At 58.1% G+C, this 26599-nt stretch overlaps 1 protein-coding gene across 16 annotated transcripts in view; it reads right to left on the reverse strand.

The window, feature by feature from the left end:
- Positions 1-579: 579 nt before the first annotated feature.
- SPEG (striated muscle enriched protein kinase) overlaps positions 580-26599 on the reverse strand; it is a 56422-nt gene continuing 30402 nt past the window's right edge. For 14 of the 16 annotated variants that reach the window (XM_053904558.1, XM_053904545.1, XM_053904542.1 and 11 more), the window contains 32 exons: positions 26259-26519; positions 25072-25230; positions 24776-24965; positions 24449-24672; positions 21837-21956; positions 21513-21617; positions 20706-20912; positions 20180-20303; positions 19887-20062; positions 17449-17561; positions 16836-17004; positions 16489-16585; positions 16163-16363; positions 14578-14635; positions 13917-13994; positions 13632-13810; positions 13094-13120; positions 12251-12403; positions 12023-12065; positions 11015-11083; positions 8773-10747; positions 8357-8488; positions 5677-5793; positions 5369-5536; positions 5134-5256; positions 4811-4978; positions 4108-4723; positions 3411-3650; positions 3105-3328; positions 1963-2038; positions 1611-1760; positions 580-1286 (listed from right to left, as the gene is read on the reverse strand). In XM_053904558.1, the coding sequence (XP_053760533.1) occupies positions 1094-1286; positions 1611-1760; positions 1963-2038; positions 3105-3328; positions 3411-3650; positions 4108-4723; positions 4811-4978; positions 5134-5256; positions 5369-5536; positions 5677-5793; positions 8357-8488; positions 8773-10747; positions 11015-11083; positions 12023-12065; positions 12251-12403; positions 13094-13120; positions 13632-13810; positions 13917-13994; positions 14578-14635; positions 16163-16363; positions 16489-16585; positions 16836-17004; positions 17449-17561; positions 19887-20062; positions 20180-20303; positions 20706-20912; positions 21513-21617; positions 21837-21956; positions 24449-24672; positions 24776-24965; positions 25072-25230; positions 26259-26519 (6935 nt within the window). In that variant the 3' untranslated portion in view covers positions 580-1093. Of the gene's footprint in view, positions 1287-1610; positions 1761-1962; positions 2039-3104; positions 3329-3410; positions 3651-4107; positions 4724-4810; positions 4979-5133; positions 5257-5368; positions 5537-5676; positions 5794-8356; positions 8489-8772; positions 10748-11014; positions 11084-12022; positions 12066-12250; positions 12404-13093; positions 13121-13631; positions 13811-13916; positions 13995-14577; positions 14636-16162; positions 16364-16488; positions 16586-16835; positions 17005-17448; positions 17562-19886; positions 20063-20179; positions 20304-20705; positions 20913-21512; positions 21618-21836; positions 21957-24448; positions 24673-24775; positions 24966-25071; positions 25231-26258; positions 26520-26599 lie in introns of those variants that run through there. The other 2 variants (XM_019445859.2, XM_019445860.2) reach the window with 2 other exon arrangements.

A 26599-nucleotide genomic window follows, 5' to 3' on the forward strand; every position in this document is an offset into this window, starting at 1 on the left:
GCCAGGATTCCAGAAAACTTCAGACGGAGGGGCAGAATAAGGGAAAGGTGAGGGGCCAGGAGGGTCAGGGTCAGGAGCCATGGTCCTAAGATGCTAGCTGTTACACCTCAGCTCTCACTGGCCAAGAGCGGGCCGAAATGCCCCTGTCCCAGCACCCCCAGCACCCTGTTCTCCTCCCCCCCATCATCCCTCCCCATTGACCACACATAGGTCCTGCTGCTTGCCGTTTTTATTTTCCTTGTGACAGACAGACAGACAGCTGCACAGACAGCTGGATGGCTGGGGGGATGGTCAGGACAACACGGGCAATAGGAACTGGATGGAAGGGAAATTTCATAAAAGTCAATAAATAAATAAACATGAATGGGAAGAAGGGTGAAGGCCACAGAGGGGCAGCGGGGACATCCTTGGGCCAGCAGAGTGCTCACAGCTGCATCCACTGGGACAGGAGAGCACTGGCTCCCGTAATCACTGCTTCCAGGCCCCAGTGCTCCAGGTTCTCCTTCTGGGATGCTGGCAGCTGGCCCACCTCACCCCACCCCACCTGAGTCCTCTCCTCTCCCTCCCCCACTTTGCTGCCCTCCCTCACGTGCTGGCTCTGGCTCCCTAGCGCTGTCTCCACGTCCTGTCCCCACTCCACCAACACTCACTTCCAGCCCATGGCCCTGACAACGCTGGGCTCCTTCCTCTTCCTCCTCTCCAGCTATTCATACCCTGCTAAGTTGGTCTCCCCCCAGATACATTGTCTCTCCCCCCCAGAACCTTCCTAGAGTCTCCTCTCCCTATCCCGTGGCTTCTTTTCCTTGTCTCTTACCCATTCCCTTCTTGCCCCTCTTCCTGCTTCCCTGCTCCCGTGCCCCCACCCCCACCCAGCCTGGCCCATGGGTCTCCCCCTCTGGCTCTGGCCGGGGTGGCATCGGCAAAGCCCAGGGCCTCTGTCCCTGCAGGTCCATGAGGTAACAGCCCGGCTGGATGTTGCTGCTGGTGGTGTCCGAAGCCCTGGGCCCACCCGGCTCAGTAGGGGCCCTGGAATGTCCCGTGGCCTCAGTGGAGCCCCGAGTTGAAGCCCGAGGCCAGGCTGTGGTCCGAGCCGCTAGGGGCTGCCTGGGTAGGAGCGGAGCAGCACCTTGTGACGGGTGGCAGCCTCAGCCCGGCGGCGCCGCTGCTCGCCCAGAAACTCCTTGAGCCGGTTGGTGGTGAAGGTGAGCGTCTGGCGACGCAGCTTCATCAGGTAGGCATCCTGCAGCCAGGGGTGGGCCAGGCAGTCCTGCAGGGAGGGCCGGCTCCTGCCAGGCCGGCCAGGGACAGTGAGCCTGGAAGGCTCCGCCCTCCCACGGATCCAAGTCCCGGGCCTGGATTCACATCCCTCAGCGAGCCAACTCTGGGGCTCGGTTTCCCCATCTCTGGAGCAGGGGCGGTGACTCTGCCCGCCTCACGGGGCTTAAAGGCATCAGTGGTGGAGAGAACAACCATTTAAAAGTAGTGGTGTATTAGTGGTGGCCGGGGAGGAATTGGGGTGGGAGGGGGGCTTCGGCTCAGGCTTGGCCAGGGTGGTCTGAGGCCGCGGGCAGGCAATGCCAGATGGGTTGGCAAGTGTGGGGCCTACTCACCAGGGGTGTACCGAGAGGACCTTCCGCAAGAAGAGTGTGGCGCTTTGGGAGGTGTTAGGGTACAGCTGGAAGGCATCAAAGCGGCCCCCCACAATCCGAGCCTCTGTTTCCTGGGGGTCTGGCTCATAGAACGGGGAGCGTCCACTGAGCCTGTTGTGGAGACGGTTCAGTTGATGCATGCGGACCGAAGGTCAGCTCACAGCCCCAGGGGGACGTTAGTGTGGGGGTTCAGAAGGGCACAGTGCTCAGAGACAAGTCTACTGAGCCTGAGCTGGGCGTGTGCATTGTGTGCTGGGGAGGCTGTGAGCGGGGAGAGGGATGTAGGCGGAAGGTGGGTCCTAGGGGCACTCACATGATGTAAGTGAGCACACCCGCTCCCCAGATGTCCGTGGCGGAACCGATGGGCTCTCCCTTCACCATCTCAGGAGCTGACGGGAGACAGAGGCCAAGTTGAACCAGCTTCCTGATGGCAGGGGAGCGGGAGAGACAAGGGAGGCCCCTGGGGGCTGGGGGAGCAGGACAGTGCCCAGGTCACAAGACCATGGGCACAACCAGAGCAACAGGCCCTGGATCCAGCAGGTCGAATGGGAGTTGGGTGGCCCCCAGCGGAGATGTGGGCTGCCTGAGGAATTGGCCCAGGTACTGAATGGTGGGGTCCCCAGAACTGCAGAGGTACTGGGAACCAGGGCCATTAGCTCCCTCGGATCAGCCCTGAGGTAGGGCACCCATTCACAAAAAGCGTGGCCAACACCAAGGTTAAGAGCCTTTGAAATCAGCCTGGCTGGCTCTAATCCCAGGCCTGTCCTTCTAGCCGTGGGATGTTGGCAATGTACTAAACTTGTCTGGCTCTCCATTTCCTCATCTGTAAAGTGTGGCTTGTAGAATAACTCCAAGGAATAGAGATGATGAGCATAAAGTATTCAGTAGGTAGCTAAACGGTAGCTGGTTTACCTTATGTATATAGATTAATGATTGATCTCCTCTCTGTCCAATTTTATCAAATCCTGGCTCTACCATTTATAAACTGTCTGATATTGGACAAATACTTAACCTCACTGCACCTCTGTTTCGTCTGTAAAATGGGGGTAATGTTATGCCAATCTCTAGGGCTACTGAAAATATCATCCATGGCGGGTGTCTGGGTGGCTCAAGTCAGTTAAGCGGCTGACTGTTGATTTCACTCAGGTCATGATCTCATGATTCGTGAGTTCAAACCCCGCATCAGGCTCTGTGCTGACAGTGTGGGGCTTGCTTGGGATTCTCTCTCTCCCCCTCTCTCTGCCCCTCCCCAACCCATGCTCTCGTGTTCTCTCTCTCTCTCAGAAAAAATAAACTTAAAAAAAGAAAAGAGAGAAAATGCATGGAAAGAACCGAATTCGTTGCTCACATATAATAAGCACTCAATAAATGGCACATACGTGAGTGAAGCAGAGTGAGCCCCGGCTTCCACCCCTCTGGTAGCACCCCAACCCCCGGCTGGCATGACGCCCTCACCCATGAACTCCAGCGTGCCTGTGCGGTGGCCAAGGGGCCGCAGGGCCTGGGGGTTGTAGGGCTGGGCACTGCCGAAGTCCACAATCTTGAGGGCGTTGTCAGGGGCCAGCAGCAGGTTGTCAGGCTTGATGTCCAGGTGCAGCACGTGGCGGCCGTGGAGGTAGTCCAGGCCTTGTAGCAGCTGCACCACATAGGTGGCCACATCGTCCTCTGAATACCGGAACCTGGGGGGGCCCGGGCGGAGCAGGTGACATCCCAGCTCAGCTGCCCCCACTTGCTCCCTGCTCCCCCAGGTCGCCGGGTTACCTGTCGCTGAGCCCACAGAGGAGCTCCCGGTTCCCGCAGCTCTCAGCGATGAGCACAAGGTAACGCGGGGTGATGTAGGCCTCGTGCAGGGACATGAGCCGTTCGTGGTGCAATGTCCGCAGCACTTCGTACTCCTGCAGGACGCGCCGCTTGCCCTCAGCCGCGTAGGGCACGATCTTGGCCACGAATGTCCGCCCGGTGGCGTTCTCCCGGCATGCACGCACTACACCGAAGCGGCCCCTATGTGTGTATGGGGGGGGACACCACATGATCAGAGAAGAGGAGGTCGGGGAAGCAGGGACCCCCAGCAGCAAGTATGCAATGGTTCTGAGCGTGGCCTCTGAAGTTCAATCCTAGGAGCCTGGATGGGAGTCTCAGCTCTGCCACTTACTGGCTCTGTGCCTCAGGCAAATCCCATAACCTGTCCAACCTCAGTTTTCCTATCTGTGAAACGGCTGATGATAATAATGCAGTCTCTGTCTGTCTCTCAGGGTTGTGAAGATTAAATGGTATCATATGATTAAAGAGCTTAGCACAGTGCCTGGCAGAGAAAATCTGAATTTAATATGCCAGGCACCCAGATCTCAGTCCCTCCCCAACCCTGCCCAGGGCAACCTGATCTTCTCTCTGAATTGCTGTTCCCTACATCCCATCCACTCCCCACTCCGTCCTCTGTCCCTTCCCCAGACCCACTTGCCTGGCCTTCTCCTCTAGGAAGGTGTAGGGTTTCTGAGGGGGCCCCTGTCGAAGAGCGGTGCCCTCTGGCCCAGGAGAGCTGGGGGGACCACCCACAGGGGAGGTGACCACCTCCTTGGCCGGGCTGAGGCTTCGCACAGTCACCTTGGTGGGCTCGGGAGGGGGCTCGGGGGCTGGGGGCTCAGGGGCTGGGGGTGCAGACACAAAGGAGGTTACCATATACAGGGGAGTAGAGGAAGACGCTGGTTTAACCCCTTGAGGGGTGGAGGCTGGGGTTGGGGTCCCAGTGTCAGGGATGGAAGACTTGGGCTCACTTGGGGTGGCCTGGGCACTGGGTGGGGCGGGCTCTGCTTGCTGGGCAGCCTGCAGGCCTCTGTGCTTTCGTGGGGGGGTTTGGGGTGGTGGACCCACGGCCTTGAGGGAGGACAAGGCCTGACTGGGGGGTGTTGGGGGACATGAGGGGCTGAGAGCGGCTGACTGAGGGGCTGGGGGAGCAGGAGCTGGGGTGGGAGTCTGGGATGGGGCCAGTGAGGTAGGAGAGTGAGGAGGCGGGGCCCTGGCTGGCCCTGAGGTAACAGGGGCGTCTTGGTGAGCAGCAGATGGCAGAACTGAGGAATCTAAGTGGAGAGAAAGAAAATCATCACCATGGTACCCCTGGGGCAAAACCATAGTTCTCTGGCCACCCCCCATCCTGTCCCACTGACCTTGTGTGCCCCTGACGATGACCTTCTCGGAAGGGTTGCTGAAAGGCCCTTGCCCAGCACGGTTGGCACAGGCCACACGGAATCTCACGGTCACACCGATTGGCAGGTGGGTCACGTTGTAGTAACAGTCAGGGATGCCTGAGCTCACAGGGTGCCAGGCAGACTCCCCTGTAGGGCAGCATGGGGGAGGGGCTGAGGCCACAGAAGGGGTGGCCCAAGCTCCCAGGGCTATCTGTGAGGAGCCAGGGAGGGCAACTGTCTCCCGGGACCCGTGCACCTCCCAGCTCCCACCCCCTCTTCCGCCAGCCTGCCCCGTCCCTCACCATCCACCCGCCGCTCCAGCGTGTATGTGCAAGGTGCCCGGCTATCTCCTGGCTTCCAGAGCACCAGTGCCGTGTCCTGGTAGGTCTGGGGCACCTCAGGAGGAGCTAACTTTCCTGGGATGCCTGGCAAGAGGAAGGGAGCCCCAGTGAGCCCCTGTGCCCCAGCTTAGGGACCCTCAAACCCTAGCCCACCACGTGCCATCGCTGCCCCCCTCAGTCCCTGCCCCTAGCTCACGGGCCACAGCCACGGTACAGGAGCTGGTGATGCTGCCCAGGACATTGGTGGCCGAGCACTCATAGAGCCCAGCATGTCGCTTGCCCACCCGGGGGATGCTTAGCAGCTGCCGTCCATCTTTACAGGACACGATGATCACTGAGGGCTCTGATCGCAGGGACTGTTTGTCTGCGGGCCGGGAAGAGCAGAGGGGGCTGCTGAGTGAGACGGCTCCAGGCCCCCCTCCCCAGTTACCACCTCCCCTGAGCATCCCCTGGCTGTGGGACCACTTGCCTGCCCGCTGTCTGTGACAGGAGTGTTCTCCTTACCTTTCATCCAGGAGATGTGGGGTGCAGGGCAGGCCGCTGGCAGACAGAGCAGGGTGGCTGCCTCTCCCTCCAGCAGCACCTGGTCCTTGAGTTTGATGTGGAAGACTGGAGGGAAATCTGCAGGGAGGACAAAGACAGCCATGGGTCTGCAGGAACCCCAGCTCACTTACCAAGGAGGGAAGGGAAGATGTGTGTGAGAGCGGGGGCTGCCAGCAGGAAGCAGAGTGAAAAGTTGTCCCTTCCCAGTCAGATGTGGGAAGGAGAACCCCAACACCATGCCTTTGAGAATTTTCTTTAGGGTATCACCTCCTCTGGGTGTAGAACTAGCTTTTTCTTTCGTTGACTATTGAAGATGCTTGGGAGCTACCTCATAATGTTTGTAAAGCGCTTGGAGTGGGGCCTGGAACTAAGTAAGTGTTCTGTAAGCATCTGTTAAATAAAGGAAAAACAAATATTGGAACACTATGCTGATTAAGATTTTGAAATACCCACTCCTGTGGGGCACCACAGGGCAAGTGAGAGGAGCCAGTGACTTGGGCACAGACTGCTGAGATTGAACATTACGTTCAATCAAAACGCATCATCTCGAAAGATCCAAAGTCAAGGCAAACGGGGCAAACCCCAGAAGTGTGTCAGCCTCCCCGGCCCCTTACCCCACCTGGGGTCTGGGCACACGGTCCCAGACCTCATATATATTCCTTCGGGTCAGCTAAGTAGCGAGAGCTTCTTCAGGGACAAGAGACAGTATCTGTATGACCTTGGACCATGTTTTGTCTGTAAATCGAGGAAAATCCTAACACAAAGCTCCTAGGCTGTGAGAATTAAAAGAGGTATGGAAAGTGCTTAGCATGTATCTAACATGTAATAAGTGCTCACAAATGTTAGTTTTTATTGTTGTCAGGATTACTATCCCGTTGACATGCCCAGTAGAGGAGCTAAGGCCAGACCCCCAGAGAAATAGGCTGTTTCAGCAAAGCTGGCTTCATAGCTGGCTGGTGAGTGTGTCCAAGCCTGGGCTGTGGATGGGTCAAGGTCTTTGCCGCTGTACAGCCTGCCTGTGGCTCCTTGGTGTCCTGAGGATTTGCATTCCTGCTCCCTGGAAAGTCTCTTTAGAAAAATCCCAATCTGGTCGAGACCAGTGCGGGGTGGGGTATGGGGCACATTTTTCATGTGGGAAGAGAGCTGAGGGGTCGATACCCCTGGGAGCCCCAGCTGCTGCCTGTCTAAAGAACCAGGAGGGAGCAGAGGTGGGGATGAGCTGCGTAGGGGAGGGATGATCAGCCAGAGTGGATATCAGGAGAGCCAGCATGACCCCTCCTTTCACACTATACCCCAGTATTCCCTAGGAGGGGTCCCACACCGAGGCGCCAACAATGCAAAGTAAATATAGTTTCATCAGTGGCCACCTCCAGGCCAAGTGAGGGTACTGGGGAGAGGGGAGAGGGAGGGGGGCCAGGAGGAGACGTGAAAGGTGACCCCAGCTCAGCCCTGCCAGCCCCACCTCCATTCCCGCAGAGGCCAGCCCTAGTTGGTAAAGTGGATGGGGGATAGCCTTCTTCCTGCAGGGAGGGGGCAGAGGATGAGGTAAGGGGACACTGCCTCGGCAGAAAATCAGCTGCACAAGCAAAATGTAGCTGGGAGAGAAGCCCCAGTGGGAAGGAATCAGCTGTCCCTGGGCCTCAGTGCTGGCTTATCTCTCTTTCCCTGCCTCTTCCACCCCTGCCCCCACCGGCTGGCCTCCTTCCCTCCCCTTTGCTCACTATAGGCCCTGCTGCCTTAAGAAAGACACCCCAGCTCCCCTGGCCAAAGATGGACACAGTCACCCTGCGCCCAGCAGAGGCACGGCTGGAACGGTGCTGAGGAGTTTTATCAGGAAACTGGGGAAGATCGGAGCGGTGACTGATACAGATCCCGCACACAGCAGGGTTTGGTGGGCCTGCTCTTTTCTGCGTGCTGGTCTGGAAAAGCTGCCCTCCCCCCAAAAGCCTTTGTCTGGGGTCCTTGAGGAACGAGCCCTTTTCTGGTGGGGAACTGGGGTGACCCCAGGTGGAAAATACCTCTCTCCCTGCAGCCCCAGGATACTTGGGCAGAGAAACAGACCAGGGCATATGCCAAGTCCCCCACCCCTCAGCAAAGAGCCCTGAAGACTGCTTGTCCCCACACAAGTGCCTTCTGTGGGGGCAGGGAGGACAGGAAGGGGCAGCAAGGGTGTTCAGGGCTCTGGAGGAGTAGAGAATTGGGGGCACAGTCCAGATTGTGGGCCGCTGGGCTGGGAGAAAAAGAATGTCTTTGTACATACACACATTTGGAGGGGGAGGCTAGCCAAAGAGAGGCATAAGTACGGTGTCCCAAAGCCACCTCTGGGTTCTGGCTACAGAGGACCGTGCAGTCCAACTCTCGGCTAGCATGGCTAAACCTGTTTCCTCACCCATAAAATAGGGATGATGATAAGAACAGTTCCTAAACAACGTGGGAAGGTTAGATGAGGCAGCGCTTGTAAAGCACTTACTAGGACATTCAGCATTACTAGTCAACAGGATCAGTTAATGCTATTATTATTGTTGTTCTCCCGACTCTGGGTCCCTTCCACTACTGCCCAGCGTCCTCAAGGTGGGCTCCACCCAGCTATGACCGCTCCTGAGGCAGGGAGGGGGCTACTCACCCAGCAGGCCTCTATTACCTGACTCACTGCGCACATACTGGTGACCCAAATCCTCCTGGGCACTGGCAGAGAGGTTTGGCTGTGATAACCCCTTGTCCTTTCGCAGCCGAGAGAAGCCCCAGCGAAGCCGCCTCCGGCTTTCCCCAGGAGCTGTGAAGACCCAGGCCACCGTAAGCCCTGGCCCAACCAGTGCCAGAAAGCTCCCACCTCCCTGAGGCCCTCAGCCCAGGGAAGTAGAGAACTTCTAGCCCCCACCGCAGCCTGCTCCCAAACCAGCCTCAGCCCCCTCTCCAGGACCTCCAGCTCCTCCTCCCAGAGCCTCCCTCCAGCCCTCCCACCCTCTTCCGGGCTCTGCACCTGTCATCACAGCTCCACCCCACCCCCCACCCGCACGTGTTCACACATTTACCGGCCACTCTGCCCCTGTCCCTCACCCGAGGAGCCGGACGTAGCGCTGGCCTCGGAGCCCAGGGACTCTGCGGAAGGCGTGCTGGCGCCGGCCTGGGCCGCCAGCTGGTTGTGTGCGAGGCCGAAGCGCCGCAGACTCTCGCCCTCCGACGTGGCCCTGCGCAGCCGTCCAAACAGCGGCGTGCTGCGACCCGATGCGCCCCCTGAGTCCTCGCTGCTGCCGCTGCGCTGCAACCGGCTGGACAGCCGCTCGAGCGTGGAGCTGAGCCTCCTGCGCACGGCCAGCACCGGGGAGCCCCGCGCCGAGCTGCCGCCCTCCGAGCTCTCCCCGTCCCCACCGCGGGCCTCCCAGGCTGGGTGGCGCTGCGCGGGCGGGGTCCGCCGCAGACGCTGGGACAGCGACAGCGAGAGGCGGCGGACGAGGCCCGGCTCCCCGACCGCCCTGAGGTCTTGCACGGAGCGGGAACGCTCCGGCCGTCGCACCAGCTCCAGTGGCGTTCCTGCCGGGCTGGGCCGGTACATGCCGTCCTCCTCCTGGGCCCCGCGAAAGGGGCCGCGTTCCTCTGAGCGCGAGCGGCTCAGCAATCGCAGCCCCCGCGACAGGGGCGACTCACGGCTGCGCTTGAACTTGGCCTCGAATACAGCCTCTGACTCTAGGTTCTCGATGCTGCTACTGAGACTGCTACCTGGCCTGCGGGGCACTGTGGGCACCCGGGCTTTCTCGGCTAGCACTGGGGGCGCCCCGGCTGAAGGCACGCGCTTCTCGGAGGCTCCCGGAGGTGGGGAGGCCACCCGGGCAAACACAGCAGGGTGGGGTCTGGGCTCTGATGGAGATGCCCCAGGGCTCTGCAGGGGGCCCGTCGTGTGACCTGACAGCTGGAGCGACTGCATGATCTGGGCATAAGGTGTGAGGGGGGCCACTGGGGTTTGCGGAGTCACAGAGGGCTGTGTGGGCTTGGGGGCTGGGACCGGCTCCGGCGTGGACTCTGGGGCCTTCTCTTGGGCAGGCTGGGGTGCCAAGGGCTGCGGGGCATCACTGGGTGTGGTGGTAGGAGGTTTCAAAGACTTGGGGACACTGGATTTGGGGGCGCTGGACCTCGCAGGGCTGGGTGGTTGGGCCTCACTGAGGGCAGACAAGGAGGGAGACTCCTGTAGCCTGCGGGCCCCAAGCCTGGCCACGGGGATCTCGAGGGGCGCCCCAGCACGGCGGTGCCTGCCCCGGGGCTCCGCCTCTCCCTGTGAGAAGCTGCTACTCTTCTGCAGGCCCCGGGTCTCAGGTGGGGGCTGGTGTCGAGGGGCTGCCTCGCTGGAGGCAGCCCGTGCCAGCCGGGGATCCCGGGCACGGTCCCCCAGGCTCTCTAGCAGGGGGCCCCTGAGGCCACTGACCTTGCCATCCTCAGGGCCTCCCCGCAACAGCCGCTGGCGCAGGGCCTGCAGCCTCTGGGCATACTCACCCTCACCCAGGCCTCCCCGGGTCAGGCGGGTGGTGCCCGGGCTGGGGCTTCGGCGCTGTGGCAGCTCCACAGAGGCTGCCTTGTGCAGGCCCCGGCCCGGCTCCCTCGGCCCGGCCCGGGGCAGGGCACTCTCGGCAGAGGTGCCCCTCCGGAGCTCTTTCCGCTGGGGGCTGGACCCAGCTTGGGGCTCCTGGCCTGGGGAGGGGAGGGCCTGAGGGCTGGGGGCCTCCTGGTCCTGAGAGGGGGCCCTTCCCTCCTCCTGCCAGTCCATGGGGGTGGCCGTGCCAGCCTCTGGGGCGCCCAGGGCCTCATCCTCAGTGGGAATGTCGGTGAGGGACACCCGGGAACCCGAGAACTCAGGCTGCAGTGGCCGGGGCACTGAGGGCAGCTCCTCCAGCTCTTCCTCCTCAGAGTCAGAGGAAGACGAGAGCCCCCCACTGGGGGGCGGTCTTCTGGGTATGGCTACCCACACCCGCTCTGGGGGTGCCCGCAGCAGCTCAGGGATGGGGCGCAGCACCAGGTGGCACTTGTAGCTGATCTGGGAGCGCTGGAGACAAGGTACTAGAGTCAGACCTGAGAGGGGCCCCCGGGGCCAGACTGACCCACTCAAGCCCACGTCAGCCCCAGGGGAGAAGACCCCAGGCAGGCGGAGGGTTGGGGAACGGGAGTGAAACTGGGGGTTGAGAGAATAAAAAGTAGATGAAGACAGACGAGTGGGGAGCGAGGGCACGTGATAGAAACAAGGCAGGGTTCAGGAGAAAAACTGCGGAGCGAAAAGGTGGAAGGCACAGAGGCAGGGCCCAGGCAAACTCACCTGCCACCTCCGCCTGGAGAGGAACAGCTTTAAGTGATCCGTGCTCACCTCTGCGCCCTTGGCCTGTGTCTGCAAACCCAGGAAAGAGGGCCTGAGGAAAAGTCCTCTGTCAACCTAGACCCTCAAGGTTTGGCAACAGAGAGGCAAAGTCCACAGCAGGGGACAGTGGACTGGGCAGCATTGAGTCTGGGTTCCTAGGAGTCCCTTCCCCTTAGATCTGTCACGGCTCCCACAGCCAAGGTGCCTACGTATGACAAAATCCCTGAACCTAAGTGGAAAGTCAGTGGCTCTTCGTGTGGGTTTGGGGCTTACGCCAGGGCTCTTACACCGTCTTGGCACATTGGCTGCCCTCAGGAGCCTGCACTTGGGCCCCTGGCCTGGGCTCCACTCCCCAGCTCACCACCTGTCTCACGCAGAGCCGGCGTCCCAGACATCTGGAGCTTTGGTGGGCCAGGCGGAGACAGATATTTCCCTCAGTCTCCCACCCAGGTGTCTGAAAAGAGCTCATTTATGATCTGAGAGACAAGGCTCATAATCCAAGGACAGATACCAGAATGACCTCAACCTTCAGTTGACCCAGCATAACACTCAATGGATGGTTTATTCAGTCACTCTTTCTGGGTCATATGCTGAACTCCACCCCTCTGCCCTGTGGTGCTGGGGTTTGAAGATCAATGAGTGAGAGTTCTGGCCACACAGAGCTCAAAACCAAGAGACCGGTCTAGCCGGGCCACCCACCAACCGCAGGGCGGGACAGAGGCAGACACACAGGAGTGAGGAGGACCAGGGCTGGTCTTGAGAGCCAGGAAAAACCCTGATGACTTTGCTTATTAGCAAAACAGGAGTAATAATGTCTTTCCATGCAGAGCTATTGTGAGGCTAACAGACCATATGGTTATAAATTGCCTCTCGCAGACTATACTGCACACAGTAGGTACTCAGTAAATGGAGCTGTTAATAATGTTCTCTCCCCCCACCTCTTCTACCACAACTTTGCAAGAGACTCACTTTGAACCAAGGATGTTCTAGGGTCTCCTCTGCGGTAGGCCTCCTGTAAAGGAATGAAGGTTAAGAAGGGCTCCATCACTCATTCAGAGAGCCAGTCAACACATGGGCAAACAGGGCCTGTAAGGAGTTGAGAGACTGAACATCTAAGGGCAGAGGCTGGGTCAGGAGTGGGGGACAGGCATGAGGGGACTCTGAGGGGTGGGGGGCTCCTCAGGACCCTGTACTCACAGCCGGTCCTGCACCAGCACTTTGATGAGGAAGCCCCGGGCCTCCCTGCTCAGGCTCAGAAATGTGGTCTCCTCGAAGGCCACGTTGTAGTTTCGAATGTTCATCAATGTCGTCCGATCGTTTTCTCCAACAAATGGGGAGATTCCTGTCAGACTGCAGAGGCAGAGAGGGCCAGCATGAGAGGTGGGTGGGGCCCTGGGCTGAGGCAGAGACTATGAGGGATGCCAGTGGGGACATGGGGCTGGGGACAGGTGGAGGCCCTGGGGCTCTGGGGAAGGCAGAGGCAGGGTGAATCCAAACAGAGGGCAGTCTTTCAGACTCTTGCCTGTCCTGCCGCCACCCCCCACTGCCAAATAGGTGAGGAGGCAGTACTGCTTTGAGACCTGAGCACCCAGGTGGGCCCTGCACCCATACTTTAGAGGACCTGTTTTGTCCCTCCTCCAGCCACGGCCTGTTCCTGAGGTGAAGAGTCTGTGCCCAGGGGATATGCGCCCTGAGCCTGAGCCTCTTTCTTCTACTGCCTGTTCTGAACACTCAGGGCCTTATAATACCCTGCCTAGATGGCACTGAGCCTGCACGGGCCTCTCTCTGTCCAGCCTCCCAAGCATGCTGCTAGCATGACCGCCCCTCACGGAGGAGCGTGGTGGCAGACAGAGCTTAGACTCGCAGCCCGAGGCATACACGTTCATGCACGTGAGGCCCCTGACAGTGCAGGGGTGAGAAAGAGAAGGGGTAGGCTGCAGGCCCTAAACTGCTCTCCTGCCCCAGGCTCTGCAAATGTTAGGGGTGGGCCTGCTAGGAGACCATTGGAAACTGGGGTCCGTAGTGTAGAGGGGTCCTTACCAGAGGAAGGCAACAACGCCCACAGGCCTGTGGGGAAAAGAGAGTAATCGAGGGGTAAGTGGACAGCCCGCCTCCCACTAGCAGTGAGCGGTTTTCTGCAACCGCTAATCTAGTGAGGAGTGTCCTCACTGGGACAAATGGGCACAGGGATGCCTCCTTCCAGGAGGCCTCTCAACCCAGAGGTCTCAAGGTCCCTGGAGGAGTCAAGGGTCACGGCAGGGCCAGCCCAGGAAGCACAGAGGAGTCTGGGAGCCAAAGAGCTGGCCTCCCTCACTGCGGGGAGGCAAGATGGCCACAAAGGGGGAAGTCGCCGCACCTAGGGGAGATCAGGAGCCAAGGACGGACAGGGAGGGCTAAGGCCTTGAGTGACTGGGTCAACTCTGACTGATGAGGGGCAGGTAGAAACATGGTCAATAGACCTACTGTCAGAGGAGGAATCTGGGCTTAGTGAGGCTCCTCTCTGCCAGCGAGCAAGGCCCCAGCACGGCACTGAGGGAAGAGGCCCTGGCCCACCCGCGGCCCAGTATGCCAGCATTACCAGATGTCAGTGACTCCAGACACGGGGGTCTGATTGACAATCTCAGGTGCCACGAACTCAGGTGTGCCGTATTGGCAGTACTGGGGCTCTCCCGGAGTCAGCTCCTGGGCATTCCCAAAGTCACAGATCCTCACCTGCTCCTCACCCTCTGCACCATCCCACACCATCAGGTTCTCAGGCTGCAGAACACAAGGGAAGGCATGGGAGCTGAGTGAAGAGGGGGGGATGCCCCACTGCCTGCCTCCCACGGGGGCTGCCTGCTCCCCACCCCCGCCTGCACCTCACCTTGACATCCAAGTGCAGCACATGGTTCTGGTGCAGGTAGCATATTCCCTCGAGCACTTGTTGCATGTAGGCCCGGATCTGTGGAAACAGGAGGCCCAAAGTCCGCGGGGGCAAGGGTGGGGTATTAGGTTTGCTCACCACCAGAGCTGTGGCAAGAGATCAGGCCATGCCTGAGAAGTGGCCTTCAGATGGCCGGCTGGTGGAGGTAGCTGAAACATAGGTTTGGGGTTCCTGAGATCTGGGGTCTCCAAGTACAACTGTATAGGTTGGGCACAGCACAAATATAGGAGGGAGCCATTTACATTATAATAAGTAGAACTGTGCAGTGTACAATTTGTACAGCCCTCCATGGCGGGACAGCAGTGAGACTAAATGGAGTCGAGGTGGGGCGCCTCCCGAGGGAAATATCTGAGTCATGTTTATGGGGGGAAGACTGGGAAACAACACAGGTAGGGGCCAGTGGGCCTACTGAGATTTACAGAGGACTGTGCAAGTTCCAGCATGGGAAGTCTGGTCCTGCCTGCCTAACAGTCCTCTCCACCACCACCCCTGGCCTATTCATGGGCATGGACGGCATGCCCAGGACCCACCCCTCAATTCTCAGAGCTCAGGTGGGTAACCACGGGTGCCCAACCTGACCCCTACCACCCACTGCCCTCACCTCAGACTCACACACGGTGGGTTTCCTGGCCATTCGCTCCAGCAGCTCCTCTGTGCATCTATGTCCCAGATCAAGGAGAACAGTGACAGCAGGGCCAACTCCTGGGCCCTCCCCGGGCAGTGCCCTCTACCCCTAGAGCTCAAGTCAGATCCCGGCTCTGCACAGAGTTCTCTTTCCCCTTAAAGCATATGTAATACCAGTTCTGTGTTTCCACCCTTTCCCTATCATCTGGGTGCATAGATGGGACCACCCTGCTTGAACTCTCATTTGCTGTGGGGTCTCAGGCAAGTCACCCAACCTCTCTGAGCCTAGGTTCCCTCAGGTGGAGAATGGGGATGACATCTTCACTCATACCCCTCTGTTAGCTATTTAAAAAGGCCAAGTTAGAGGGGCGCCTGGGTGGCTCAGTCGGTTAAGCGTCCGACTTCAGCTCAGGTCATGATCTTGTGGTCCGCGAGTTCGAGCCCCGCGTCGGGCTCTGGGCTGATGGCTCGGAGCCTGGAGCTTGCTTCCGATTCTGTGTCTCCCTCTCTTTCTGCCCCTCCCCCGTTCATGCTGTGTCTCTCTCTGTCTCAAAAATAAATAAACGTTAAAAAAAAAATTAAAAAGGCCAAGTTAGAGCAGAATTTTGTGGACCACGGATGGAACTTCTTGCCTCTTTTTGAGAATGACCCGTGACATTTAACAAATGGTCATTTTTCTGAGGTTTGGGCTCTTATAGTGCAGACTGGAAGGCTGGTGTGAAGGATATGGTCATCCTGCTAGTGGGAGAGACAAGCTGACCACCTTATCACAGTGTGCCTCTGTTTAAACAGAGCTCTCATGGAAGGGCAAAATCTATTCTTCATGAAAACAACCTTTCAAATAAAACCAGTCGTGATGCTCATCTGAAATGGGGTCACTTCGAAAGTTTGAATATATTGTACTGTATTTCGTGTACACGCCTTTTGTTAGCCATGTGACCTTGGATGAGTTACTTAATCTCTCTATACTTCAGTATTATCATCTGTAAAATGGGGATAAAAAAATTCCATGACATAGGTATATACGAGGATTAAATAGGTTAATATTGGCAAAACTTAGGAGCACTGCCAGGCACCCACTAAATGCTATGTAAGTTTAAGCTAAAAGGGGTGCCTGGGTGGCTTGGATGGTTGAGAGTCTGACTTCAGCACAGGTCATGATCTCGCAGTTCAAGAGTTCAAGCCCTGCATCAGGCTGTGTGCTGATAGCTCAGAGCCTGGAGCCTACTTCAGATTCTGTGCCCCTCTCTCTCTCTCTGCCCCTCCCCTGCTCATCCTCTGTCTCTGTCTCTGTCTCTCTCTCTAAAGAATAAACATTAAAAAAAAAAAATTTAAAAGACAGGGGTGGGGGGGAGCTAAAAAGTGTTGTTTTTTGCAGAAGTCTCCAGACTCTACTCTGTAAAGTTCTGACAAGATGTCTTCAGAACTCCCAATCATCGATGGGAACATTTCCTAATAGGTGGTCAGTACCTCCTAAAGGTCAATGGGACCACTTTGTGAAGTATAAAACATGTTGCTAATTGGCCACGTGTCCCCTACCCGCCCAACCTATCCCAGGATACAGCTCGGTGACAATGACCAGTCCCCGACGCCTCTCAAAGGCCTCATGGAAGTAGAGGACGCAGTCGTGCTGAAGCCGGGCCAGCAGCTGGGCTTCCCGCCATGCTGATGCCTTTGGCTTGGCCTGGCTGGGGATGAACTTGGCTGCAAACTCCAGGCCGGAGCTTCGCTCCACCACGCGCCGCAGGTAGGAGAAGGCACCCCTGGGTGACGACACAGGGAGGTGAGGGGCTCCATCATCGAGGTAGCCCTGGCTCTCCAAGGCCTCCTAGCCTCAGACCCAGGCGCCCTTGGCTCCCAGGCTCGGCACTCTCTCCCGGCCCCACACCTGCCGATCTCTTGATGGATGTCATAGAAGTCGCTGAGTCTCCTTCCTCGCTGTTCCTCGGCCTCCCCGGCCCCCTCTACTTCCATGGCTGTCTGGGCTGGGGAAGAGATGCCCGGTGTTAGGTGGGGGAAGGCAAGAGAGTAACGAGGGCAGAGACCGGGACAGGCAAGGCAGATGAAGGAGACAAAAGAGGACCAGGAATGTTGGGGGCCCGACGTGGGGTGCCGGGGCTGGAAGACAGTGGTGGTTTAAGAGGGAAGGGCCTGGTGAGTGGTTCCTGGCTGGGGGCTCACATGGCATTCCCGAGAATAAGCATTCTGCCTTTCTCCCTTCGCACTCCAGCCCACCTGAACGCACAGCCAACTCTGCTTTGCAGGAGACTTCGCCAGCCAGGTTCCGTGCAGTGCAGGTATAGACGCCTCCATCCTGGGTCCCTGTGCTGAGCACCACCAGGGAGCACTCGCTCTCTTCATACACGAAGCTCACATGGCTACTCTCGGTCAGCAGTACCTCGTCCTGCAGAGTTGGCCGTCACCTCCAGCCCAGGCCTGGCTTGACCTCTACCTGGGACCCACCTTTATCTCCATGACTGAGACCCAGTCTCAGCCCTACCTCAAGGGCCAGGAACACTCCTACCCCACGGCTCGATATTATCGCTGCCCCAGGGGACTTGCTCCCTTCAGCACCCGAAACTGGCTCCACTTTATTTCCCAGTAATAGCCCTGCACCACCCAGTTAGTCCCCTGGTTCCTGAAACACCCACGAGTGTCACACGGCACCCTGGGTCCCGTTTTCTTCTCCTAGCCACACCTCTGGCAGCACCTTTGTTCTTCTCTGTCCAGGCTCCCCTCCTCCTAAGGTTGCCAAGACCCCTCCTGTCCAGAAATCCCTCCTCCCTTACCCTCAGGCTCCCAGCCAGCCCCATGCTAGGACTCCCTGAGGCCTTTGTCACCCTCTGACCTTGTACCACATGATGTCTGGCAGTGGTTTCCCCTCCACCACTACAGCAAAGCGTGCGGTTTCCCCAGCCCCGACCTCCACGTCCTCCATGATGGACTCAAATCGAGGGGCCTCTGAAATACACAGGGGTGGGGTGAGGAAGGGAAGGTGACAACACTGAGGTCATGAAGGCGTGCCTTTTCAGTCCCTCTCCAAGCCCTCCCTCCCTCAGCGACAGGCTCAGGCAGAACACCAGAAGCCCCTACACCCCAGCACCCCACCCACCGGGGTCTCAAACTCGGCCCCTGGGAACACCAGAGTTCCTTGCCTGTAAATCCATCTGGGATGTTCTCCAAATCCCAGAAAACCTAAGCCAGAGGGTGCAGCCTTGCTTTGCTGGACCCTCAGTGTTCATTTGCCAGCTCTGAAACTAGGAGATTTCACACACAAAAGAAATCTGGATTTCCTGCCTCTCTTGAAAAAATCAGGATTGGCCATGCTGAGTGAGCCTCTTCCCTCACTGCATTAATGGGCTGGTGCAGAGTGGCTCGATGCTGCCCCCTGTGGGTGACCGCCCTTCTGCACAGCCCTACCTCGGGCTTTACTGTCCTGGGCCCCGGAAGGCAGCTCAGGCTGTGACCCTGAATTAAATTCGCGGATGGCATTGCCTGTATCTTGACGTTTTCTCTCTGAATCTTGTTTAAATGTTTAAAGGCGCCTTTTGCCATCTGGGAGATGACAAGATGAACAAACAGATACCAATCCTCAGCTTTGCTCTCCCACATGTGACAGTGATTTCATTCTCTACGCATATCATGCGGTCATGTTATTTCCTGGCAGAGTGGCTTCTAATTCTCGGAATGGAATTAAATACCTATTCTAGCGTGCTTCACAGAGGAACCTGTGACTTCCCAGTGCCCCACCTCCTGAGCATGTTTGAGGGTCTCAGCTTTAAGAGGAGTGGGAGTGAGCAGACCCTGAGGGAAGAACAGGGGCACAGGGCAGGGACCACCACCCATCACAGGCACCCAGTCTGACTTTGTAGAGATAAAAGGGGGGCTCCCTGGGAGTGAAGAAGACCCTACCGTGGGGCAGATATGGAGGAAGGAGGCAATTCCACTTGCCCTGCCTGGGGGCTGGGGGGTGGTGGGCACAGTGGGAGGGGCATGAAGATCCAAGCCCCAGGCCTGTTCTAGTCCCGGCTAACTGGAACACAGTGTCTCTCTCTCTCTCTCAGTCACTGTCCCAGCCTGGCTGGGCTGCAGGGCTCTCAGTGGCCAGGGCTTCCCAAACCCTAAGGCTCTTCCTCTATCTGGGAAGAAAAACGAGGAGCAAAGTGGCAGCTGAGTAGGAAGTATCGGGGGGTGGGGGACGGGTGGAGAAGCTGGGCAAGGGAGGAAACACACAAAAGGGAGACAGGGACCCAGATGATCGGTGCCCACCCCCCATCCATATCAGCGCCAGCAGGTCTCCCTCACCTCTTCCTCACACACCCTACGGCCACTTCTCTTCCACGCTAAAGATCCCTTCCCACCCCTCGGGGAATCTGGTTTCTCGTCCAGAGGTGGTGGGGGGGTTACTCCGTGAAGGTCAAAGGACTGGAAGGTTTCAAGTGAACTTGAACAATTTTTTAAAAGCACCAGCAAATGTACATTTATCCAGATATGATTGCCTGTGCTAACTAAAATGTCACTTTCTTTGCCTTTGGTTGGAATTGTATCTACTCAGCAGGTAACACTGTTTAGCTCATGCTGATCTGAAGTTCTGAGTGGCGGGTACATATGCCTAGAGTTAATTAACAAACCGGAAAACAAGACAATTACTACTTAACGCGTGCCACCGGTTGAGAGCCTACATCTTTAAAGGAGAAATTATAAAAAGGGTCCTCACTGCAAAGGCTGGCAGGGTCTGTCAAATAGACCAGTGCAAAAGGGCAGCCAGGGTCCCCAGAGCTGAGAGTCTGCTAATCAAATATGCTCGCTTGGGCTTTTTTCTTTTTGAAATTAAACTTGGTCCCCTTACACTTGTTACATTTAAGGTGCTATTTCCTGTTGTGTTTAACACAGGAGCCAGGAGTTGGCCCTGGCGTTGGGCATCCAGGCTTGAATCCCAGCTCCTGTCCTTATCAAGTTGTGTGACCTTGGGCCTGTTACTTAGCATACTCTCCAAGCCTCAGTTTTCCCATCTGTCAAATGAGGATAATAACCTGTCCCATATAGCAGGGCTAACGTAAATATTCCATGAGGTGATACAGGAAGGTATCTGGCACTGAGGCTGGCACATACTAGGTGCTCAATAAATATCTTATTCGCACTATCACTGTTATTTCTGCTAGCATTCGTATTATTACAGCCATTAGATGGCCAGGCCTGACAGGAGGGTGTATGCACCCGGGGGGGATAAGGCAAGTACCGTGGGCCTGACAGGGAGGAGAGGGAAGGAAGCGTCCTGCCACCCACCTGCCAGCTCCAGGGTGACTGAGCAGGCCTGTGTGCCGTGGCGGTTGCGGGCAGTGCAGGTGAGGGGCCCCACGTCTCGGCGGCTCACCCGGCAGATGCGAAGACAGTACTGGTCATCATCTGGCTGGCTCAGCTCGTACACACCTGCCCGTGCCTCTAGGAGAGCCCCTCGGCAGCTAAGAGACACGACAGGGAGGTCACCCAGCATCCAGGCACAGGGTGGGGGTCAGGCCAGGATGGCCAGAGCTGGACGGCCACAGGTGGGGAATGAGGCATGCAAGGCAGGGCCCCACCTTCTCCAGACGACCTGGGCCTCCACGTGGTTGAAGGTGACCGTGACACTGGTGGGCTGTCCCTCCACCACATACACGATGTCCGGCTTGTCCAACACAGCGGGCGCCTCCTCGAGTGGTGGGCCTGGATGGAGAAGAGCACGAGCTGGTTCTGGGCTTAATACCAGGTCGTTAGTGTCCTGTATGCTCTTAACCACCCGCCAACCACCATGGGAGCTCCGTGTTTACAGATGAGGAAGCTGAGGTTCAGAGAGGTTCAGCTATCTGTCTAGGGCACATAGCCAGGAAGTAGCAGAGTGGGGACTTTGCCCCGAGCTTGTCTGACTCCAGAGCCTCAGCCTTGCCCACTGTGCATGCAGCTTTCAGGAGGAAAACGTGCTCGGACTGGTCAAGGTTGCCCCCAGCCGTGCTATTCCCCCCATAGCTAGAATGTCTAGATCAGCCCTTGAGCCTCCACCACGAAGACCCAGTTCCCTGGCCCAGCAGCCCCAACCACCCCCACCCCCATAGAAGAACCCAGGCTCACCGTGCTCCAGCAGCTGCACAGGCTCAGAGGGGGGTGAGGGCTTGCTGCTGCTCTTGATGGTGGTGCTGAGGACCCGGAAGATGTGCTGGACCCCCTTACGCAGCCCCATGGCTGCCCACCCGGGCTCCCGCAGGCCCGTGGCCAGCACTGTCCACTGGTCTGAGCCCAGAACCTGGTGCTGCACGGTGTAGGTCAGGGCGTCTGGGTCTAGTGGGGAAGTAGCTGCTAGAGGTGGGCATTGCTGGGACACCCCCTGTCCCCCCCCATTCAGCTGGCTCAGGACCCAGACACTCATCATTAGTCTGCTCTAAGGACCTGCCTCAGTTTCTCCTGTTGCTTCTGCCTACCTCCCATCTGCTCTTTCCAACCTGGCCAGCCATGCTCAGGGCCAACCAGGTGCCAGGCATGGGGTCCAGTTGTAGGCATGGAGGGAATTTAACTCATATCCCAATTTCTTGCTACAACCTGAGATGGAGAAACTGAGGTACAGAGCAGGGAGAAGTCATATGCACAGGGAAGGGGAAGGTATTCCCAGGATCATGACCCAAACACCCAGTCCCTCTGAGAAAGGGAACGTGGAGGCCCCTTTGTGGCCTCCCCTGATGTGGACCCAGGGCTTTATCCACCTTGGAGAGGAGACAGGCATAGCAGCTCCTGGCCATGTTCCGAGTCCCCTGCTCTGTCCTACCCTCCACTGGTACACCTCTCTGGGTCCTGCCTCCCCATCCTGGCTCCCTGGGTGCCCCTGCCTGGGTGTCCCTGCCCACATTCCATCCCCACCCCACAGCCCTGTGCAGCCTGACCCACCAATAGCCATGTCCAGACTCCTGGGGGGGTTCCATGTGAGTGTGATCATCTTCCCAGTCACAGCCACCACCTGCGGGGCGCCATCTGGGGGGCCTGGAACCACATCTGAAAGCCAGAGGTCAGAGGTCTGCTGGGTCTTTTAGGGCCCAATGGCTCCGCAGGATCACCAAGCCTCAGGACAGTGGGATGGAGACCAGAGGCACAGCCACAGGGCCAAGGGCAAGGCCAAGTGGCTCCAAAGGGCATAAGGGGAAGGGAGGCCTCTCCCTCACCTAGGCCTCTGTGTAGGCAGAAGCCAGCTGACCGAGAAAGTGCCTGCCTTACCTGTGACATAGAGGTGGGCATAGCACGCAGCTTTGCCCAGCTTGTTGGCGATGACACTCTTGTAGACGCCGGCATGTTGAGGTCCCACAGCAGGGAACACCAAGCGGTGGACATCCCTGTCTGGGGGGTGGGCAGGGAGACAATGACACCGAGCCTGAGTGAGGAGGTTTGGAGGGCTGGACCCATGCCACCACAGGCCTGGCCCTTTACCCTCACCCGCTGAGGGAGCAGCGAGGGGGCAAGAGGGGGGCGGACGGCAAGAAGCACGTCCACCCTGCAGCAAACCCGAAGTCCAGGCTGCCAAGCCTACACCTGCAGCCCTAGCCCCTCTTGGCTGTCCCTCCAGTGACTTCTCATCTTTCTCCCACACTGATTCACCCTCTGTGAGTTCCTACCCCGCTAACTACCCCTCATTTCTGCACCTCTGGCGGTCACACCTGGGCATCAAAGTGCTGACAGGTTTCATTCCTAAGGCCCCTCCCTCAGTCCCCTCTTCATCCCGCATGGCCACTGCTGGTCCCGTCTGCAGCACGGCACCCAAAAAAAGCCCTCCACTGGCACAGTCCACACTCTGCCAATGGCATTGCATGCTACCTCCCGACCTGGAAACCTTGACGGCACCTACCGCACTCGACGTACCTACTAGCATCCAAAGCCCTCAGCCCAAACACCCACCCGGCCACGTCTCCCTCTCTTCCTCCAACCCTGACAAGCCATCAGGTCCCTGAACAAGCCCCAGGAGTTCCATCTCCAGGTTTTTGCTCACGAAATTCCTCCCTTCTGGAATACTCTTCCCTTACTTAACGCCTTCTCCTTCAAGACACAGATCAAGTGAATGCCAGCCTGGGAAGCCTTCTCTGTACCCCCACCCCTGACTCCCTCCCCGGGGTGCCCGGCACCAGGCCCGCACTGCTGTGGGTAATTCTTCCCCTTTACTTACATGTGTCGTGGTTCCTTAAAGACAGGGCTAACTTGTCCTGTCAGGCCCAGTACCCGACGCCTTACACATAGTAAGTGCCAAAGATGTTAGATTATAAATTATAATAAGAGTTGTCTGTTCTGTGCCCAGTCTATGCCAGCTACTTGACATGTACTTTCTTCCATAATCCTTTCAACAACCCTGCAAGATGATCCTCATTTTACCAATGAGATCAGAGACATTAATGGACTTGTCCAAGGTGACCCAGCTAATGAGTGATGGAACCATGGCCTGAAGTTGCTTCCCTCTGATTCTGATCCTCCTTTTCTACACTGTGATCCCTGAATGATGATAGGGAGGCCATCTCAGGCGGGGGTGTGAAGGGGAAGAGGCCTGCACTGTCCTCCTTCACGTCAAGGCCATCCCCAAACACCCCTCCCCTCTCTTAGTGGTTATCGCCACGTGAAACACTCACCCATTCATTTATCTCTGCTGACACTATTTATAAAGGAAGAGAGACCAAGGGCTGCCGCTGACCCCAGATACAGACAGAGGCTGAGATGCCAGCTCAGATCCCAAGAGACACCCACCGGGGGCCTCAAGCAGAATGAGAGACAGGAAGCCTGTGGGCTGAACAGACAGCCCGAGGAGGGGGCTGTGAGGAGAAGAGTCACAGCCACAGTGATGGCACTGGACAGTGGGGTAGGGGAGTGGGGCACAGGTGACAGGGGGCATCCTGGTTAGGAGGTGGGTGCCAGGGTCAGATGGTGTTTTTCTGCCTTTGGGCAAGTCCCTGTCCTTCTGTAAGCCTCAGTTTCCCTGCCTGCAGACCGGGATAATAGTACCTGCCTTATAGGCCCTTGATGATGTCAGGCCTTCAGCACTCAGGGTCTGGGACTCACAGAGTGCTCAAGAAAGATAAGTTCTGTCATGTCGCAGCGGTAAGAGGCACCCAACACGGTCGCAGCATGGGCTGTCTGATGGGGTTAGATAAATCTTTTCCCATGAGACTCAGATCCCTTCCAGGATGGAAATGAGATACCGCCGAGAGAAATATCTGAGGTGGAAAGGACACGGTCCCAGATACGTTCCTCTGTATTTCTCCCCTGGCTCCTTTTCTTTATTTGGTATTGTTAACAACCGTGGCCAAGCATCCTTTCGGAGCCAGACGCTGCCCACACTGGCCTTTTCACTGAAATTTCTCCAGGAAGGTGTGAGCAACACTGCTTTATGAACAAGGATAATAATGGCAACGACAAAAACAATAGCAATGATAATATTTTTAACATTTACTGACCACTGGCTATTTGCCAGGCCCCGCTCTGAGTGCTTTATATGTATTAACTTATTTAAAGCTCATAACAAGCTTTTATAGATAAGGAAACTGAGGCACAGAGAGGTTCCGTAACCTTGCCCACAGTCCTGCAGCTGGTCAGCAGCAAGTTGTAGGGCCTGTCCAGCAAGTGTTAAGGGGGCCACCCCAGGCTCAGAGCGGTGATCCAGCAGGTGGCGCCGTGCAACTCAAGGAAGGAGGCCATGACCTCCTAGCGCCTGCGCACTCCCCTCCCCGGCAGCGCCCCATCCCTGGGCAGGCTAGAAAGGGAAGGCTCAAGGGCAGGGAGAAGGTGAAGGTACTGTGTGTGCAGAGGGTGCCAGAGGGGACACTCCCCAGGGTCCCTCCCTAGACACATACACTGTGTCATGCGCCGGTCATCACTGCTCTGGATGCGGTGGCCATTGTGGAACCAGCTGATGGTGGGGTAGGGCAGGCCGGTCACCTGGCACTCCAGCATGGCCTCCTTGGCCAGTCCCACCTCCAGGTCCTGCAGTGGCCGCAGGAAGTCGGGCATAGACAGCCGCTCCAGCTCGCCCTGCTCTGGCTCCTCGGGGATAGAGGGCATCTTCTCCAGCTTTGAGCTGTAAGAACAACATAGCTGCCCAGATGCCCAGAGCAGCCCCTCCCACCACCGGCCGAGGCCACACAGAGGCAGCCCTGGGAGCCCCGGGCGCGCCGCGGTACCTGGGGCCGGTGGCAGCCGTCCGAGGCTCCTCCACGTAGAGCTGGGCCGAGCACTGGGCCTGGCCGTGGGCGTTGGTAGCGCTGACTGCGTACAGCCCCTCGTCCTCACTGCCCACATGAGCGATGTGCAGAGAGTGCAGACCTCCTTCCTGCCGCAGCCGCAAGTTCTCGCTCTCCTCCACCTGGTGGCCTGGGGGAGGGAGGGGCGGGCATGCAGAGCAGGCTCAGTGGGGGCCCCCCAGCCGGCCCTCTGGCCCTCAGGAGGCGCCCAACATCTGCAGGGTGGAGGGCCATACCAAAATGAGTCCAGGTAACGGCAGGGGGCGGAGTGCCGCTGATCTTGCAGTCGAAGCGGGCCGCCCGGCCCTCCAGCACCTCCACGTCCTCCAGCAGCCGAGTGAACAGGGGCGCCAATGAGGGCCGCACCGTCAGCCGGGCACTGCAAGTCAGCTCATCTAGTGGCGGGGGGGAGGTCAGCACTGGGGCAGCGAAGGCCACGGAGTCCCAGGAACCCCAACCCACAGGTCCTGCCCTCATATGCCAGGCAGGAGAGGGGAGCTGGGCCAGGAGCTGGAGCCTGGGCAGAGCCCAGCAAGGTCCCCAGACGCCAGAATGAGGTAGTAGGCAAGACCCAAAGACCTGGCCTTCTCAGGAGGGTGGAGGTTGGCGACGGTGGGCGGCAGGCTGCCACGGTGGTTGGGGAAGCAGCAGGAGCCCCTCGTCACTGCCCCTGCCCACTCAGGACGAAGCTCCGCTCAGCTCCAGGAGAGGGGCCTGGAAGCCAAACCCCGATCCTCCCCCACACCTTTCACCTCCCCTCGGAACTGTCCTCTGGGCCTGGGCTGTGCCTCCACTCCTCCCACCCACCCCAGACCCCGTGAAGCTAGCCCACAAGGAATCTTCTGGGGGAAAGAACAGCCCCTTATGCCAACCGGATCCTTTCCTGCTTTACAAAGACTTCCAGTGTCACCTAAGGGGCTCATTACCACAAGCTGGTGAGGCGTCATCTCTGCTCTTCCAATGAGGACAGAGACCAGGTCAGAGATGTCATTAATAATAATAATGGGTGACATTTATCAGGTGCCACCCTTTGCCAGCCTTGTGCTGTACTTTGTTCTTTACACATGTTATTTCATTAATCTGACCAATTCCCCTACAAGATAGCGAGTCTCGTGATCTCGTTTTACAGATAGTCTAAAGCTCAGAGAGATGTAGTAACTTGTCTGAAGTCACGTGGCAGTGCGTGGCAGGGCCAGAATTGGAACCCAAGTCCGGGTGGGTTCTGCTACACCTCAGCAGACTGGTTCTCTACGGGAACAGCAGCTGACACTGACACAGAAGGCCCTCCGTGCCAGGCGCTACTCCGCGTGTTGAGGCAGGTGTACCGCATTATCTTACTTTGCGCCCAGCTCCTACACTTCCGGTCCCCTCCCCCCAGCTCTGGGGTGCCCATGGCAGCCCTCGGGTCTGAGCGGGCAGTTACCTTTGGCCGTGCTGAGCTTGCAGGTGTAGACACCACTGTCGTCCTCGTGCACAGACGTGAGCAGCAGCTTGCATTTCCGGCCATCGAAATGCATCTTGCATTTGAGCAGTGCGGGCTGCAGCAGGCGGCCTCGGCAGAGCCAGTCTACCTCCACGTCAGCAGGACCTGCCACCAGGCACTCAAACAGCGCCATCTCCCCGGCCCCCACGTCCACGTCCTGCAGGGGGGCCAGCACGGCCAAGGACCGGCTTTCAGGATGTGCTGGGGGGAAAGCGGCCACAGGGGGGCACGCGAGGAATAGAGACACACGGGGTGAGGGAGACACACACACACACACACAC

Source organism: Panthera pardus, unplaced genomic scaffold (assembly GCF_024362965.1).
Source record: "Panthera pardus isolate Hobbes unplaced genomic scaffold, ASM2436296v1 HiC_scaffold_10, whole genome shotgun sequence".
NCBI classification, from domain to species: domain Eukaryota; kingdom Metazoa; phylum Chordata; class Mammalia; order Carnivora; family Felidae; genus Panthera; species Panthera pardus.